Here is a 16343-nt window from a genome sequence, read left to right as displayed (position 1 = left end):
CAAAGAGGTACAGTTCGTGTGGAGGTAGCTAGGGCTTGTTTCTCGATGTTTTACATGACAATTTCTGCTACAACAACAGAAACTGGAGAGCCCATAGCTGTACCGTGTAACTGTTTGTAGCGTTTGCCGTTGTACTGAAAGTACGTCGAAGTCGAACAGAGGTTGAGTAGGTCCATAATGTCGTCTGTAGGTAGTGGTAGGTCAACAGTAGTCTAGAGCCAGTTGAAGTGGAATACTGGTGAACAGTGATTTCACGTCAAAGGACACTAGTTTGTGGTCGTCCGGTATCTGTATTGTCTTAATGGCGTCAATAAAGTCCTCAGTAGACTGTAGTTTGTGTCTAGATTCATCAGTCAGCGGTTTCAGTACGTTAGTTAAGTATTTAGACATTTGGTAGGTCGGGGACCCACAGAAAGAAACTATGGGCCGCATAGGTATGTTGGGTTTATGTAATTTTGGTAGTCCATACTGCTTGGGTGGCTGTGGAACACTACACCTCAGTCTGTTGTAGCGTCGAAAGTCGATCTTGTCGGTTTTCTTCAGTGTAAGCAGTTTGTTGCTAAGTTTGCGTTGCAGTGCGGGTGTCGGGTCTCGTTTAAGTACTTCGTAGGTCTGTTTGTCGGTAACAAGCGAGTCCGTTTTGTCGTTGTAGTCTGTCTTGTCCATAACAACAGTCACTCGTCCCTTGTCTGCGGGCAGTATGACTATGTTCTCGTATGTTTTCAGTCGTTTAAGTGCTTTCTGTTCGTCAGGAGTCAAGTTACTGTTCGGTGATAAGGCTGATTGTAAAGTAGAGGTCACTTTACTTCTGATGTTATCCTTGGTCGATTCTGATAGCTCGTGTTGACGAGACAGAACGGCCTCAACGCTAGTTACAATAGCCTCAGTAAGTATTTGTTTAGGTGTCACTGACTGTTTAAGTCCGTAAGAAAGTACTTGTGTTTCAGTCTCGTCTAAGGGACGGGAAGAAATATTCCTGACCAAGTTTTCGTCGGGTTTACGTCGTTTTTTTGTTTCACTCTTAAATCATTTTCGATATATTTGGCTACAAGAACTACTTAACTGTTATTGTCAGGGATCAAAAGCCATGTCCTTCCTTCTAGTGATAACCCTATTTGTTAAGGTTACAAGTAGGCCAGAATTGTTGAAATTTTAGTTGTCACGGACTGTGAGGACAAAGGCACAATGTTAAGAGTTGCTAGAATCACAAAAATAAAAATACATAAAAAATCCCACTTATTAACAAGGCCGGGGTCTCAGTACGGATTGTCTTAATTCAAGTGAGTTGTTTCTTCGCTTTTTTGAAAGCCTACCTCTGATGCATTTCACGCGCCATTTGAACAGCATGTATAAATCTACTTGTTCTTTTATACTAGGCTCACGTTTTTGCTGAATATTGTTGACCTGGTGTCCGAAATTGAGGACATTGTGCGTCGTGTTGAAGTGATTCTTATTCAACAACCTGGACTCACGGCCAACCTTAAGGACATTCAACACCAAATTAGAGTGTTACAGGTACAGTATTACATTGAGTCGATATTGGCTTCGATATCACGTCGCTGTAGCTTTGCAAGGTTCTAATCTTTATGAAGCAATTGTTCAACGCAATTGAATCAATTGTTCTGTTTTGGTTTGAGCTTAGGTGCCGTAAAAATCGCTAAGATATGAGTTGGTTTGTAAGAAGCGTTAAGAGGACACGTCTAAGACACATCTTTTTTTAAAGGGACTTCTCGAGAAAGAAATCCAGCCCAACGAAAACAAGTTGGTGGACATTCGAAAGTCGCTGCTCGAACTAAAAGACTTTGACAAGGCCAGAGTGCAGGCCATTGTTGAGCGATGGGAATCAGCTCGACATCAGATTGATAACCGGCTCGTGGGACTCGTGCAAGCCGAACAACAGCTGGAACAGTTTCAAGGTGGACTGCAAAGTGAGCTGGACTGGTTGAGCATAGTTGAAGAGAAAGTTGAGGACCGTTTGTGGAGTGCAGAAACTGATAATGCTGATGAAGTCATGGAAGAACTCACAGTAAGTACTGAGCTAGTAGTTCGCTGACGAGTGATGTCGCTTTACGAGCTGGAATGTCAGTTTCGGGTTGACGGCCCAATGAAAAATAACATCCTGAAGTCATGTCGATAAAATCAAACCGACGAAGATAAATCCTCATAAAGTCACACTCCTTTGCTAGTGATGGTTTTCACAGTGACGTCACCAGACTGCAAAGTCAAAAAAGCGAGTTTTTATTAATTCTTATTTACACTAGGTTGAAGATAAATAGAAAAGAAATCTTTGTACAAGTTTCCAGCCCCGAAGCATGTTTCATTTCGAAAATATAGCAATTTGAACTTCCGAGTTTTTACAGTGCGTGACACCAAAATAGGAATGCTGTCTCATTGAAAAGTCTCTCCTCTTGATTTTCAGCAGTTTAACCATTTCAAGTATTAAAAGATGTGTTTATGCGCACGTATGCTAGCTCTCGAGTGAAACGGAAGAGCTTTTGTAGAAAAAGTGAACTCCAGAGGTTTTTGTCGATTTCCGGCGCCCATATTGGTGGACAGTTTCTGTCCATCAAATATGGCGTCTCCATACAAAGCTGTAAAAAGGTGCGTGAAATGTTTCGACAAATAACTCAGAAACTGTGGTCCACAGAGACCTGAGATTTGGACGAATTGTTTTTATATTAGTCTTTTATAACATTTCATTTTCTTGAATTCTTCCACCGGACGGTTTCCAATTTATTTTTTGTGCCGTGTTTATTGCGTGACGGTAAAAACGAAGAATAGAAGTCTTTTCTCTTTTCTTACTCGGAGACGAATAGGACTACCCAATGGTTAAAATAATACCCACGAATTTTTCTTATAGACTGGCATGGACTATCATTTTGACTTAGGATAACTGTAGGTTCCTCCTTTTTGACAGGAACGTGTTTCGTTTAAATCAAGGTTTAGCCTTAAAGGTAACCACCTTTCGGCGAACCCGAGTAAAACTTTTTTGGAACGGGGAAAAACTTTACGTGTTTGAAGATATCGTTACTCTTTTGATTGTCACGCTGAAAATAATTGCGGACGCAGAGCTTTACTGATTGGGTTTGTAGTCGACTCATCAAAAAAGGCCTGAAAAATATATTTGGTTCTCTTTTTTGCAAGTTTTGCTGCGCAAGCGAAGTAAAGCAAAACTCCAGTGAGAAAAAAACTGGAATTGAAATTGAAATATTTATTGAGAATTGAAATGTTTCTGGCTACGCTTCGATAACTCTAACATTCCTTTCTACGAACTTGGCTCTCTCCGTTAACTTTTAGTAATCATAGTTTAGTTGTTGCGTTCGACGTTAGGAGAACGCAATAAAAAGACTTATAAGTGGGTCTCATATCGTCTACCCAAATTGACCATGACATTTGATTATTGACAGCAGTTTTTTTTGTGGTTGAAGGCTCTGTATACAGATATTCGAAGTCAACAACTTTCAATTAAAACTCTTTGCACTGTGGGCCATGAATACACGGACAAGTCACAGGTTAGTCACGGAGTGGCCTCGAAACCAGTAACTGACATCTTATAGGTTGTTACTTTATAGACAATCATTATTTCCAAGATTTATTATAAATTTAGCCTGAACAGAAGTTGTTTCTGCGCAGCCGATCTCTTCAGGGGAATATACCTTATTATAGGAAATTAACGCTCCATGAAATTAACGCGAATCGTTAAAATTCGCGTTAATTTAAGTCGCGTTAACTTTGTTGAGCGTTAATTTCCGCGCTCTTAATTTCCAGTATTTTAACCCCAATTTTGGAACCTGTCCAGACATTCTTGACACCTAAAAAACGTTAACTACAAGCTTTATTTCTTTCCATTTACCCTTTATTTTTCATCTTTCACAAAAGTTAGGGCAAAGGTTTTCAAAATTTCGAGTTCATCTTCATCGTTGTCGCTGTCAGAAGTGATGTCAATATCTTCTCCTTTGATTTCGGCCACCAACTGTGTCTTAATCGCGTTAATTTCCTTTATTATGAAATTCTACCTCCTCTTTCGCATTAATTTTCTTTATTCGAAAGTCGTTTTCCATTAAATTCGCGTTAATTTAAGTCGCGTTAATTTCCAATACCATTCATGGAGCGTTAATTTCCTATAATAAGGTACTTTGTTTGCTTGGCCGCAATACTTGTTAAGCTCTCTATTTGTACTTATAAATTTATTCTCCTGTTTCGGAAAAAATGTTTTAATTTCGTTGCTTAATTTTTATATTGCATGAAAGGGCGTAAAAAAGGCAAGTCATCAAACCAGTTACCGTATCTATTCGATTAACCGCCCTAGGCGCTTATTAAATTTTTGGACCTTGAGAGTGGGCGCTTATTCGAGGTGGGCGCTTATTAAATTTTCACCATTTTCAGGAAGTTTAGCATGTTTATTTTGCAACAATACAATAAATGGTAATAATAAAACGCGAAGATGTAACAAAGCAAGGTTTCTGTAAAATACTCTGAAGGAAATTCCGTCTTCGGGCAAGTCTCTTATTAGTACTTATTTAATGTTTTTTGGGTTGGAGGGACCAGAAAGGGGGTGGGGGTGGGGTTGGGGGTGGGAGCTTATTTGAGTTTGAGTTTGAGTTTGAGTTTGAGTTTGAGGGAGGCGGGGTGGGGGTGGGCGCTTATTCGAGGCTGGGCGCTTATTAAATTTTTCTGCCTTCAGGATGGGCGCTTATTCGAGGTGGGCACTAATTCGAGGTTGGGCGTTTATTCGAATAAATACGGTAATGGAAAATCCTACAAACATGCATATGTCATTCAGTTACATCAGGCAGTAATAGTTATCGTCAATAAGATGGTTTACGACCATGTCATGAGCAGCACTCTATTTGAACAAGTCTAGCTCCGCATGTGTTGGCGCATGTTGGTAACACAATGTTATATTCATATATGTACTGATAGGTTTGGGAAAGAAACCTTGAGGAGTATAGACTCAGCCTGCATCACTTGCCAGAGTCCCAAGATACCGCCAACCCCATTTTAGAGAGCGCCGCAAAAGGCCGCGAGGAGATAATAACGTCGTTGATGAATATGAACTCAAGATATGAGAAACTTTTGAACGAAGTGCAGCTTATCATGGAGCAGTTTGTGGACACTTTGAAGAGACAAGGAAAAGAACACAAAGAGGTTTGTTTTACAGTTATCAACTGGCAGGCTAACAACTTTCTGTCCATATTTGCTACTATTTCGTTGCTTTGGAACGAATAGCGTGAACTTCTGTGTAGTCCTTTTTGTTTCTAGCACCTGGCGAATATTCGTGGAAAAACAGAAACTCTGCACGCCCATCACACGTGTTGGAGCGTTTCTTTGGCGTCCCCTACATAAGAATAGTTGGCTAGTTGCCCCCTAAAAATTTCCTTCAATATGTTTTAGAGAACTTGTCCACAGGCTATTTGAGCCCCTAATCTACAAATGAATTATACAAGGGGAGAGTTAGTACTGAAAAGACAAAAAAATTTGGTTGCCCTGAAAGGTCATTGCACTGGTTTTCTATGCTTGAACAAAAAAATGTCCTTTTAAACGGCCGGATTTGCTTTTAGACCATAAAATATCTGTAACTGTTGGTTGTTCTTGGAGGCATAACTTAAGAGTAAAATTCCATTGCATTTACACAATTGTGCTTTTCCCCTTCTCCAAAATTCCCCTTAACTACCTGCAGAAAAGGGAGTACTTTCAATGCCACTGTTGATACTTTCTTGACAGGTGGAAGAGGCGTGTCTCCAGTGGTGCTCATCTATCCAGCATTTGCTTGATTGGCTGTCAGACACTGAAAAAATCCTGCTCGCACAGTCAGCGGCTTCCCCTGCAGATGTCAAACAACTGGAAGAACAAATAGAAGAACAGAAGGTGATCTTAAATTAATCTACAGGCATGCTCATCATTGAAAATTTCAGTCATGACCTACACTGGCAGTGAGAGAATTCAGAGGCAGTTCCCAAGTTACGTGACATGTTCAATCCACTGTGAACAGTCGGCTCTAGCTTAGAATAAAGCTCAAAATTTTCTTTCTGCCAGTGTAGTGACGAAATTTGCAATGATTAAATTTATTATTTGTTTCTATCACAATTAACTACATAGCAAGAAAAAATGGAAAAGCTAATAGAAAACAATTCAGAGTGGAAAGTAACAGTAAAAAGTGACTTTTCGACTGTGCCTCGTTCGGTTAGTAGCAAGTTTAATCCTCAAAAAATAAGTAAGTACATCATCCATTAGTTAGATGTAGATAGAGAGAGGGTGATGTAAGAAGGCGCATAACAAAACTGTATATAGTCTGCTACTGTACTGTTGTTCATCAGTAAAATCTACAGACTCAGTGTGTGGTTCTCTTTTTTTCAAAGAAGAGTATTCTCTTTTACTTCTTCCACCTTCAATGGAATCGCCAGTGAGATTTCGTTACGGTACTTACTCTCTAATCCTTATTTCATAACGTTGAAATCCCAGGAGACTTTTGTCTCCAGAAAGCTCAATATTTTAACGTCTACAAGGGATCCATGTAATTACTGACAGACATTTGTTAACGTTCCTAACAAAAAATGTAAACTTGTAAGAATTCAACAAGAAGTGGTTTGGGAATAAGCAGTTTGCTGCAGTGTTTAAAGGTGATTAGCATAATTATTCTTTGTGATGATCAAAACAATGGCGCTTGTTTCTCGGCAGGCTTTGGCTTAGCGTTGGACAGTTGAGAGAACTGATTGTAGTTTAACTAAGTTTATCTTAAGTAGGTGGAATATGATCGTCGGGAAGAGTCAAGTCCAGAGTAGGACCATTGTTGACAGTGACTAACGTTTCGACGACCTGTACGGTAGACCGTAGTCATATTCAGAGTCAAAATTTCCCTGTTTTAAGTTTATATCATTGTTGCATAGCTGCCTAGAAGGCCGCTTGTTCAGTTAGAATATATAACAGGAGGGCTGGCAAACCTCTTCGACCCACAAATTGCTCTTTGAAGCGCCTTTCGATGTTTTTGTGAGTGTCTCGGTGCTAAGACCGGTATATTTGAGGAAGATTAAAATTGTACCGGTAGTTACGATAGACCGACTTTCATTCACACCAAGACACCAATGTAGTGCCGCCGCTCATCCATGTCCCCAAAAAATATCAGTGAAAAAACCGTGTAAACTGGTTAGTAAACTGAATCATTATCAGTTTGGTTAAAATTCGAGCGATTCACATTGTAGAGCAAAAGAAGTTCAAAAGTAGTCTGCATGCTCAAGTTTCTTCAAGTAAACAGTTGCTTTTTTTGGAGTTGTTGAGTTTGAAGCTTAACTGCTAAAAGAATATAAAATTTAGTTCCCATTGTTTCTTTAACGTTTCGTGCATAATTAAACAACTAGCTGCATTTATTTTAAATATTATCAAGTGTCTCTTTGGGGGTTGTATTGTTACTTTAATTGTTCATCTTTTGCTTCCTTTAGTGACGTTAAGATAAATTCTTGTTAAAAGAAGAGAGCAATGTTTGCTAATGTTTAGCTTTTCCCTTAGTACTACTTCCTTTTTTATTCGTGGTTAATTTTTTTGTCTTCATGATTTGTGTTTTTCTTGCCCATCTTTCTTATTAATTAACGCGTCCTTGTTTGCCTTTTCACCCTTTTTTAGCGGTTCACTAAAGCAGTTTATGAACGAAAGAAGCCCGTCGAGGTTATGCTTCTCGAGAGTAAGCAGTTCTTGAAAGGAAGTGGCGAGCTTCTCTCGCCAACCAAAAAAGCCGAACTCGATACAAAGATGAGCAATTTGGAGGCGAGGTGGGGACGACTGCAAGCAGAGCTTGATAATCGGTATATGAGACTTGTTCGGATTCATGAGAAGCTGACGAAATTTGAAGAGTTGCTGCATCCATTTTTGGTATGTCTGCCTAGCGGCTTTAACCACTTTTGAGACATTAAAAGGTGTTATTCAAATTTTGACTCAGAACTTCTCCTTCCAGGTTTCTTTCGGAGAGAGAAGTTTTTGAAGGCCACTTTTAATTTTCAGTTCCTGAGGATTGTTAGGTTACTCGGAGTTTTTTTTCTTTGTGTTTTTGGGTTCCTACAACATAAAAATGACGGTCATTTTCAAGTTACTGCCGGGCAAAACGTCTCTTTAATAATGTGATTGCGTTGTTGTGGTAACTGCTGATGTTGTCATAATACTGTCCCACAAGCTACCACAGAGCCAAAATACCCAAATACTCCCGGCCAAATCACTGACGTTGAACCTCATGTGAATGACCTACTCTTGTATGCGACCGCGAGTACCTTTATGGGTGACGGTTTTTTTTATTTTTCATCATTTTTAACTTCTGTAAGCGACGTCTTGACACTTGACACACACATGGAACTACACCTAGGTAACTTGCACGCAACAAATTCTCTTCCAGAAAGTAAATGGGTGGGATCTCTACTTGAAAAAAGACCCTCTGTGGTTCGATTCTCGTAAACGACCACTTGCTGTAAGTGGGAACTAAAATTCGCATTTTGCAAAACGGGAGGTATGTTTACAAAGGCTTTATAGCTTGTGGGATTACTTGCTAATTTTGGCGCGAAATTTCAATGTTCATTTTCACTTTCACATTTCAAATATCACAATCGGTCAAAATGGCGTCCATGTTTTAAGATGTTACGGCATTAAATGCTGCAAAAAACCTTAAACCGCGAAAGAGCACAATGAGAGGGTATTTGTGGAAAAAATTTTTAAACAGTTGTGAACTTAAGCCAAAATGTATGTTGTTAATTTTTCGGTTTTTTGAAGTGATGAATAATGTCAAGAAGACGTCGTACAAACTGACTTGCCGTATTGAAAGTTCAGTGGGAGGATATTATATAGATTAAATAGGGGGATTGCATGAGATCTGTATGGAGCAAAGTGCATGTAATGATGAGCGCCCAAAATTAATAGTTTCATCCGTGTTAAGGCCCCGCACAGCGATACCGTAAGTTATGTTGTTATAAACTGGATGAAAGATAGCCAGTATGCAGACGTCTCCTATTTCCGTTTTTATCAAGCGCAAAAGTGATGTCCGATTTTTCAGAATAAAAGACATGGTTAAGGCAAGCTAGGCTGGATGTTCGTTTGTTTGATATGATGTTTGTGTTGCATACAGTCCTGGCTTAAGAAAGCAGAGGATCAAGGAAGTGCCATTCTTCTTAATGTCAAGGATGTTCAAAGAGCTCATGATAAACTACTTATACACAAGGTGAGTGAATTTTGAATGTCTTAATACGACAGTCATAAAATGTTATTATATCAATTTATATACATACTACGTTGCCGGATGAATTTGGAAATGCCACTTCTTTCAGGTATACGTATCGTCCACAGTAATGGATAAAGCTTGAAAACGCGGGCTTTGCGTTTTTGTCTGCACAGAAAACATCGTAAAAAGCAGAACTTTTTCGAAAGCGCTGACGTCACGATCATGATTTTCTCCACTGTCGAATTAATCTACTTTAGCTGACATTTTATTCCGCGGTTTTGGACCAAAACCAGAGAATAAAACGATCATGTTGCGTTTTCAAATTTATCCTGATTAGTGTGAATGGGGCTTAAAGTATTTGTTCCGTAATGTCGTCTTGTTTATGATGTGTTAGTAGCACAAACAGTGTTTTTAGTGTTGAACAAAGCTTCTCCTGATGATCTCATTTGTAAATCCGGCCCATCAATCAAGAAGAAGGCAGCTAGGATAAATAGTCGGCGCTTTAGGGTTGCAGTCATGATAACTTGGGTTCATGAGACGCTGTAGCTGAAATAATATCTTCTTCGATGAACCCATTTACGGAAAGAATGCACAGGCTAGTCTACCCGACTTAAAGCCTTTATTTTGGATTGTCTTTTCGATCTTAGTTACGCTGCCAACTAACGTAATGAAATGAATAAATTGTATTCTTATCACTTCACTCAGTCAAACTCACGCGTTACTTAGTTTCAGTCTTCTTTGACCTTTGTTTTGTATAAATATTTACCTACGTTTGTCTTGTGAACCTGTGGTGGGGCAGCCATCTTGTGAATCAATTCTTTGATTGTCCAATTTTGTCTGTCTATGATGGTTTAAAGGTTTCGTTATTCTTTGCTAAGTGAAAACATTTGTAATGCTTTTGCCTCTGAATTTATTTTTTGTTATAGCACTTTGTTGACGACGTCAAAGAGCACGAGAAAGACTTAAAAGAAGTGAATCAGAGTGGAGAAGACTTCCTTCACGAGGCCAAGGTGTGCTCATTTAATGCCTTTAAATAACTACACCGTAGAAGAGTCACTTAAATTAAAAATGTGGATCGGAATAGAAGATAAAAGTGCGTCCGATGGATCTTTCAACAAACGAACTTGGATACCCGAGTATTTGATTATTTGTTTTTGGTGTTCTGATAGATTTTACCGTAATTAAAGGCTTAGCATTTAGTGGCTGCAGTGATACATGTCTGTGAAGCACACGAGATCGTTATTAGTGAGATAAATCTAGATAAAATGCAGTTTACAAAATATAGAAAAGCAAACCCTGAACAGCAGTTTCGAATACTTGATTGTGTCTGTATGATCACCAGAGTAGACATATTTTGGAGACTTAACCATATTTAATACGATTTGCTTTGCTTTAAACAGCTATATTTCAAGCGTTCACGTGCAGTCTTAACGGAAGGAGTTACACAAGCCCTCTACAGCATAATAAGCAGACGAACATTTAAATACACACAGACTTAATTTTAAACAATTATTGGATGAAGTTTTTGTGATATTCGGAATAATCAAGGTCGAGGGAAGTGTTATCAGGCGAGCCGAAGGCCGTGGCTGAAACACTTACCAAGACCTTAGGCCTAGGGTAAACGTCGAATGTAAGTGGCGTCCAATAAGTTAATAATAGGTTCGACGAAGAGTCGACTTAATTCCAGCATGGTAACAAACGTCGAACTTTCGTCGTTCCCATTTCACAAGTTGTACTTTATTAAAACACGGGAATAAGCACGGAGCTCGAGGCGCGGCTAGTTACTACTAGGACTTGCTAGCGAAATGACGAAATACAGTGCTTGAACGGTAGACCAAGCGCGGCTCTCTTTAGGTCCCTGTCTCAAGCCTCGCAGGATGTAACGCTTTTACCGGCTGTCCATCCCTCAACGTCCTCGTTTTCTTCAGACACTGAGCATTTGATGCAAATAGGCAATTCGCATCTCACGCATTTATATTTAGTACACGTATTCATGAAACGCGAAAAACACATTTCCATCACGCTGTGCGATGTCAGCAGTGACTTTCGATAGCTGGCCATTCCCGGTCGCGAAATTGTCAGGGAGGAAAATAGCGTTTGGCAGATGAGGGAGTCGATATTTTTGTGACGTTTGCGCTGTCCATCACATTTGAATCAATTAATTTTGTAATTTGCATTATTTATGAACTGAATTCGAGTCGAGCTTAATTGCGGCAAACGTCGCACCATTCATGCGGCTATTTCAAAATTAATAGGTTCGACCAATTAAGTTCGACTATGATTCGACTCTTGCCCCAGGCGTTAGCTTGATTATTTAGGATATCACAAAAACCGAGTGTAATAATTGTTTTATTATACATTGTTTTGAAGAAAATAACGACAAACACACCTTCGCAAAGAACCTGAATTGATATTGTTATTGGAAATCATGGATTGCGCGCGCAACCTACAGATAACTGACTCATCTGTAGGTTGCGATGATTTCCAAAATTAGCTGTAGGCACTTAGCCAATGAGACGACACACAATGAGTACAATGTGTAGTAAACGGCAAACGTGGTAGTCAGTACTAGCCAAATATTTCACTTTACAAAATAGCAATAGTCTTTTCCTATACACCGGTCTATGCTTAAAGTGACGTCTTTGCGACACTAGATTTGCGTCCAGTTTTTGCTTTATATTGTTTTACTTCCATTTTTAACGATTTGGTAGAGTTTTAAAGACAACACAGGCTCACCTACGTTCCAGATAAAAAAGCACAATTATTTACATCTTTAAGTCTTAGTGTAGTGTTCTTAACATTATGTAAATTATGGTGTGAGAATTTGAAGTTATATTATAGTTATGTCTCTGTAGCCTATCTGGGAGTTAACCTGAGTCCGATTCCATTGCTTATAGGTTTTTCACGCTGAACTTGAGCGTTCCGTTGCTACGTTAGAAAGGGCAGATGTCAAATCGGCGCCAACTGACGTCATACCAGACCCCAATGAGAAGTCTTGGGTACTAGAAAACAAACTTGCTGACATCAACGAACGATACAACAGGTAAGGAGTAATTCCTATGAAGAGATGAGTGAAAAAAGTATGGAAACATCGTCGGGATTACAAGTCTCTAACTTGGGATGCTATAGGAAAGGCCTTGTTATTAAGGTTTATCCTCGGAGTCCCAGAAGCGGTAAGTTGGGTCAGCAAAAACGGAAAGTTTTCAAGAATGGGCGAGAGAGCCCCTGGGATGCTACTCTTGACAAACCAGTTCCACGACTTATTCGAATGCTTTTCTGTGATTGTTTGTGCCCAATAAGAGGCCAGAATCTATCGCGCGGCTTTCGTGATCTTCCTGCAAACTCGTTTACTGATGACAGACTCAGTGATGCTATCACTGCCTATCGTGCAAAGAATAGCTGTGAGACCACGCTGATAACGCTGACCGAAACATGGAGAGCAGAACTAGAAAGCAAGGAAATTGTCGGTATATTGTCATCGGATATGAACAACGCTTTTGACTCTCTTAGCCCTCTGTTGCTCATAAATAAACTACAGGCCTACAATTTCTCTGATAAAGCCATACAGCTCGTACGATCATATTTTCAGGGAAGAGAGAATAGAGTAAGGATAGGTTCTGTAGCAAGTGACTGGGTTGTGGTGAAGAGAGGATGCCCACAGGGAAGCACGTTTGGACCACTTATGTGGAATATTTTCCAGAACGATATGCCTAACATAATATGGGATGTCAACGTCTCGATGTATGCGGATGACCATCAAATGAAAGCAAATGAAAATGTAGCAAATGAAACAACGAAAAGCGTGGAGAAGATACTGGTGGACAATGGAGAGAGGATGACTAAATGGTATCAAGATAATCTTTTAAAAGTCAATTGCGATAAATATCAAGCTATGGTTTTGGGAAATCCAAAAGGAGAAAGGAACGTTGATCTTGATATATGTGGCGAAAAAGTCGAACAGTCACAATCCATCAAGATCCTAGGTGTAAACCTAGATGAAAACCTAAACTTTAGAGATCATATACGTAGTGTGTGTAAGAAAGTTGGCGGGATGATCGGAATATTAAGAAGGCTTGAAAATCTTATCCCAGTAAATACCAAGTTACTTTTGTACAAATCAGCTATCATGCCACACCTTACCTATTGCCACCGCGTGTGGCATTTTTGCACGGCATCTGATAATCGTAAATAGGAGCGTCTACAAGAAAGAGCCCTTAAGATTAGTGTATAATACCACTACCGAAAGTTATGACACCTTGCTGAAAAGAGCTAAGTTAACCACTTTACAAAATAGGAGGTTGCAGGATATACTCATTTTGATGTTCAAAGTAAAAAACAAATAAACAACGAACCAAATTGCGGATATTTTTAATATCAACGAGGAGAATACTAATAGTAAGAGATATAACCTAAGAAATGCAGATTTTGTCTCACCTCGGTTTAAAACTGTTACTTATGGAAAACATTCTCTCAGATTATGGTCAAAACTAAGCAAGGAGGAGAGAAATTTTGGAACTTTGGCAACTTTTAGGACAATGATGTAACATCATTTCTTGAAGGATGTGGGAGTGAATGCTGCTTATGCTTAGGTTAACTGGACGTACGCATATTTATTTATTCATTTTAGCGTCCGAACTCATATATGCATTTAGTCTTTATATTGTAAATTTAGAACTTAGCTTAGACGGAACATTCACAGTAAAACTGATTCGAACACTCAGACCAACTCTGGCCCTGTTACGACAGCGACTATAACGTACATCAGAGGCACCTCTGAAACCATTGCACGTATATTACAACCTTACAATATACGTGTTGCACACAAACCGATAACCACTTTACGGTGACTGCTTACTAATGTCAAGGACAAAGACAAACCGGAGGACAGACAGGGAGCAGTATACAAGATCAAATGCTGCGACTGCCAGGCTTCTTACATTGGTGAAACTGGCAGAAACCTAACCACGCGACTGCCCGAAAACAAACGAGCTACGAAGAATGGTGACGTCAACAATCACATTGCTGAGCACCATTTAAAGACGAAACATCAAATTGACTGGGACTCTGCGACATGTATAACGTTTTCTACCGACTACTATATCAACGTCTTACTTTAGAAAGCTGGTTTACTAACTTAAAACAAGCGCCACTGAATCGTCAGTTACCAGCGCCGTGCAAACGACTTATTGACGACATCAAGTAAAACTATCTACGAGAGAATGACAATTTGACTAACAATAGACGACTGTTTAACTGTGACAATAGACGGATCGAAACGCACCAATTACTGATTACGAGTCTTCATAGCCAATAACATCACGGCTTAACTGACAGACGACCAATAACATCACGACGTAATTGACCAATCAGATCAATAACCAGAGTATAATACCATCAACTGACGTGATACAACTCACTTTGACTCTGAAGATGACTACCGCACAGGTTGTCGAAACGTCAGTCACTGTCAACAACAACAGTCCTATTCAGGACTACGTTCACCCGGACGATCAAACTCAACCTACTTTTAGCTTCAAAGTGTTAAAGAGTAAATTTAGAACTTAGTCTTAAAGTGTGTAAAAGAGTACTTAGCTTGAGTAGTGTTAATTTCCGGCTTTTTTTATATGTTTTATAGTATTTAATTAGTTTCTTTTAATGATGTAATTTAGTTTTAAAGGTGTCCCCAGTCAGTGCCAATAGGCAGTAGAACGATTTGACACTTTAATAAAGGTTATGTATGTATGTCTGTCTGTCTGTCTGTCTGTCTGTCTGTCTGTCTGTCTGTCTGTCTGTCTGTCTGTCTTTTATCAATGAGGAGAAACATTTAACAATGTTTTAAACGGCGAAAAAAATTCTGATCATTTCTCCGGCACGTGTCCTGCTGGGCAGGCGTAAACAACCACGCAGACGATTTTGCATGAACAAGCCCAAATTACGAATTTACTTTCGATCAGTCCACAGTCTGATTTCTTCAACTAATACAGACATACAGTTTTCTTTTCCTTTTTTTTTTTGTCAACATGCTAAATATATCTACTCTAATCATTTATCTACTCTAATCATATCAACCCTTCGTGTGAAATAGTATGAATTTGTTGCATGCGCAATAAATGTATGAGTTTAAACGAAAATTGTACCAATTATGGAATTTCTTTGGTTTTTGAGGGCCCATTTTCTCTGAAAACTCCTTCCGAAGAAAGCTCTCTTGTACGAGCTAAACAGGTACGGCGACAATAGAGAATGAGCTAACAGTCGAGCTTGCAGGTAAACTTCTTGGTATAAGAAGATCATGTAAGTAGTGCGATAGATGCCGGCCGCTTATCGACAATTCGGATGAGTTGTGGAACTGGTCTGTTAAGAGAAGCATCCCAGGGGCTCTCTCACCCGCTCTTGAAAACTTTCGCCGCCGTCGCCGTTTTTCCAGACCCAACTGACCGCCCCTGGGTCTCCGACGATGATAAAAATGTTGATAGCATCTAATTCTTAATGTTTTCATTTTTCGATGGATTTCCATACTCAGCCTCATCTTCTTTATCTCTTGTTTTTTAAACTCCCGGCTCTGTTGGGATGAGTGTTACATCTGCCCTTCACACCTAACTTTACGCATTGGCTTACTTTACTCCTTACTGAGATTGTTGCTATTTCCTTTAGGCTTTTGTTGCTACTCAGTGAAAAAGGAACAATTTTGGACCAATCGTGGCGCCAGTTACGCGAGTACGATAGTCAGGCATCTCAAGTGTTACCGTGGTTAAACAGTACAGAGGAGAGACTGGGAGGTTACATGGCACAGTCTATCAAATCAGATACAGCAGTCATAAAACAGCGAATAAATGAGCTCAAGGTAGGAAGACTACAACGTTGTACTGTTTCTTTGCTTTGCAGAACTGAAAATTGAAACGGAGTTAGTTTGCGACTGTGGAGGTGGCTTTTTTCCCTTTCTCTCTATTATACACAGTACTTTAAAAGTCGGCCATTCATTTCTTTGTTCACAAGTATAGTAATTCAGTTTTGCCGAGACGTGACCATTTTTGCCGAGTCAGTGAAAAGAGAAGTCGGCCTTTCGTTTCATTTGAAGTGCTTTTAATAGTATAAAACCTTTGGTACATTTACATTTCTATTGTCGTCGCGTAGTTTGGGGGTACTGTAACAA

The 16343-nt window shown here is 39.5% G+C and overlaps 1 protein-coding gene across 2 annotated transcripts in view; it reads left to right on the top strand.

The window, feature by feature from the left end:
- LOC140952877 (uncharacterized) overlaps positions 1–16343 on the top strand; it is a 136230-nt gene that overhangs the window by 1729 nt on the left and 118158 nt on the right. For both annotated transcript variants that reach the window (XM_073402327.1, XM_073402326.1), the window contains exons 2-11: positions 1377–1515; positions 1724–2026; positions 3429–3512; positions 4924–5148; positions 5725–5868; positions 7618–7863; positions 9101–9193; positions 10120–10203; positions 12091–12236; positions 15845–16034. In XM_073402327.1, the coding sequence (XP_073258428.1) occupies positions 1377–1515; positions 1724–2026; positions 3429–3512; positions 4924–5148; positions 5725–5868; positions 7618–7863; positions 9101–9193; positions 10120–10203; positions 12091–12236; positions 15845–16034 (1654 nt within the window). The remainder of the gene's footprint in view (positions 1–1376; positions 1516–1723; positions 2027–3428; positions 3513–4923; positions 5149–5724; positions 5869–7617; positions 7864–9100; positions 9194–10119; positions 10204–12090; positions 12237–15844; positions 16035–16343) is intronic.

Source organism: Porites lutea, chromosome 11 (assembly GCF_958299795.1).
Source record: "Porites lutea chromosome 11, jaPorLute2.1, whole genome shotgun sequence".
Taxonomy (NCBI): Eukaryota; Metazoa; Cnidaria; class Anthozoa; order Scleractinia; family Poritidae; genus Porites; species Porites lutea.
The sequence above is the reverse complement of the archived record's forward strand: the minus strand, read 5'-3'. Positions and strand labels throughout refer to the sequence as shown.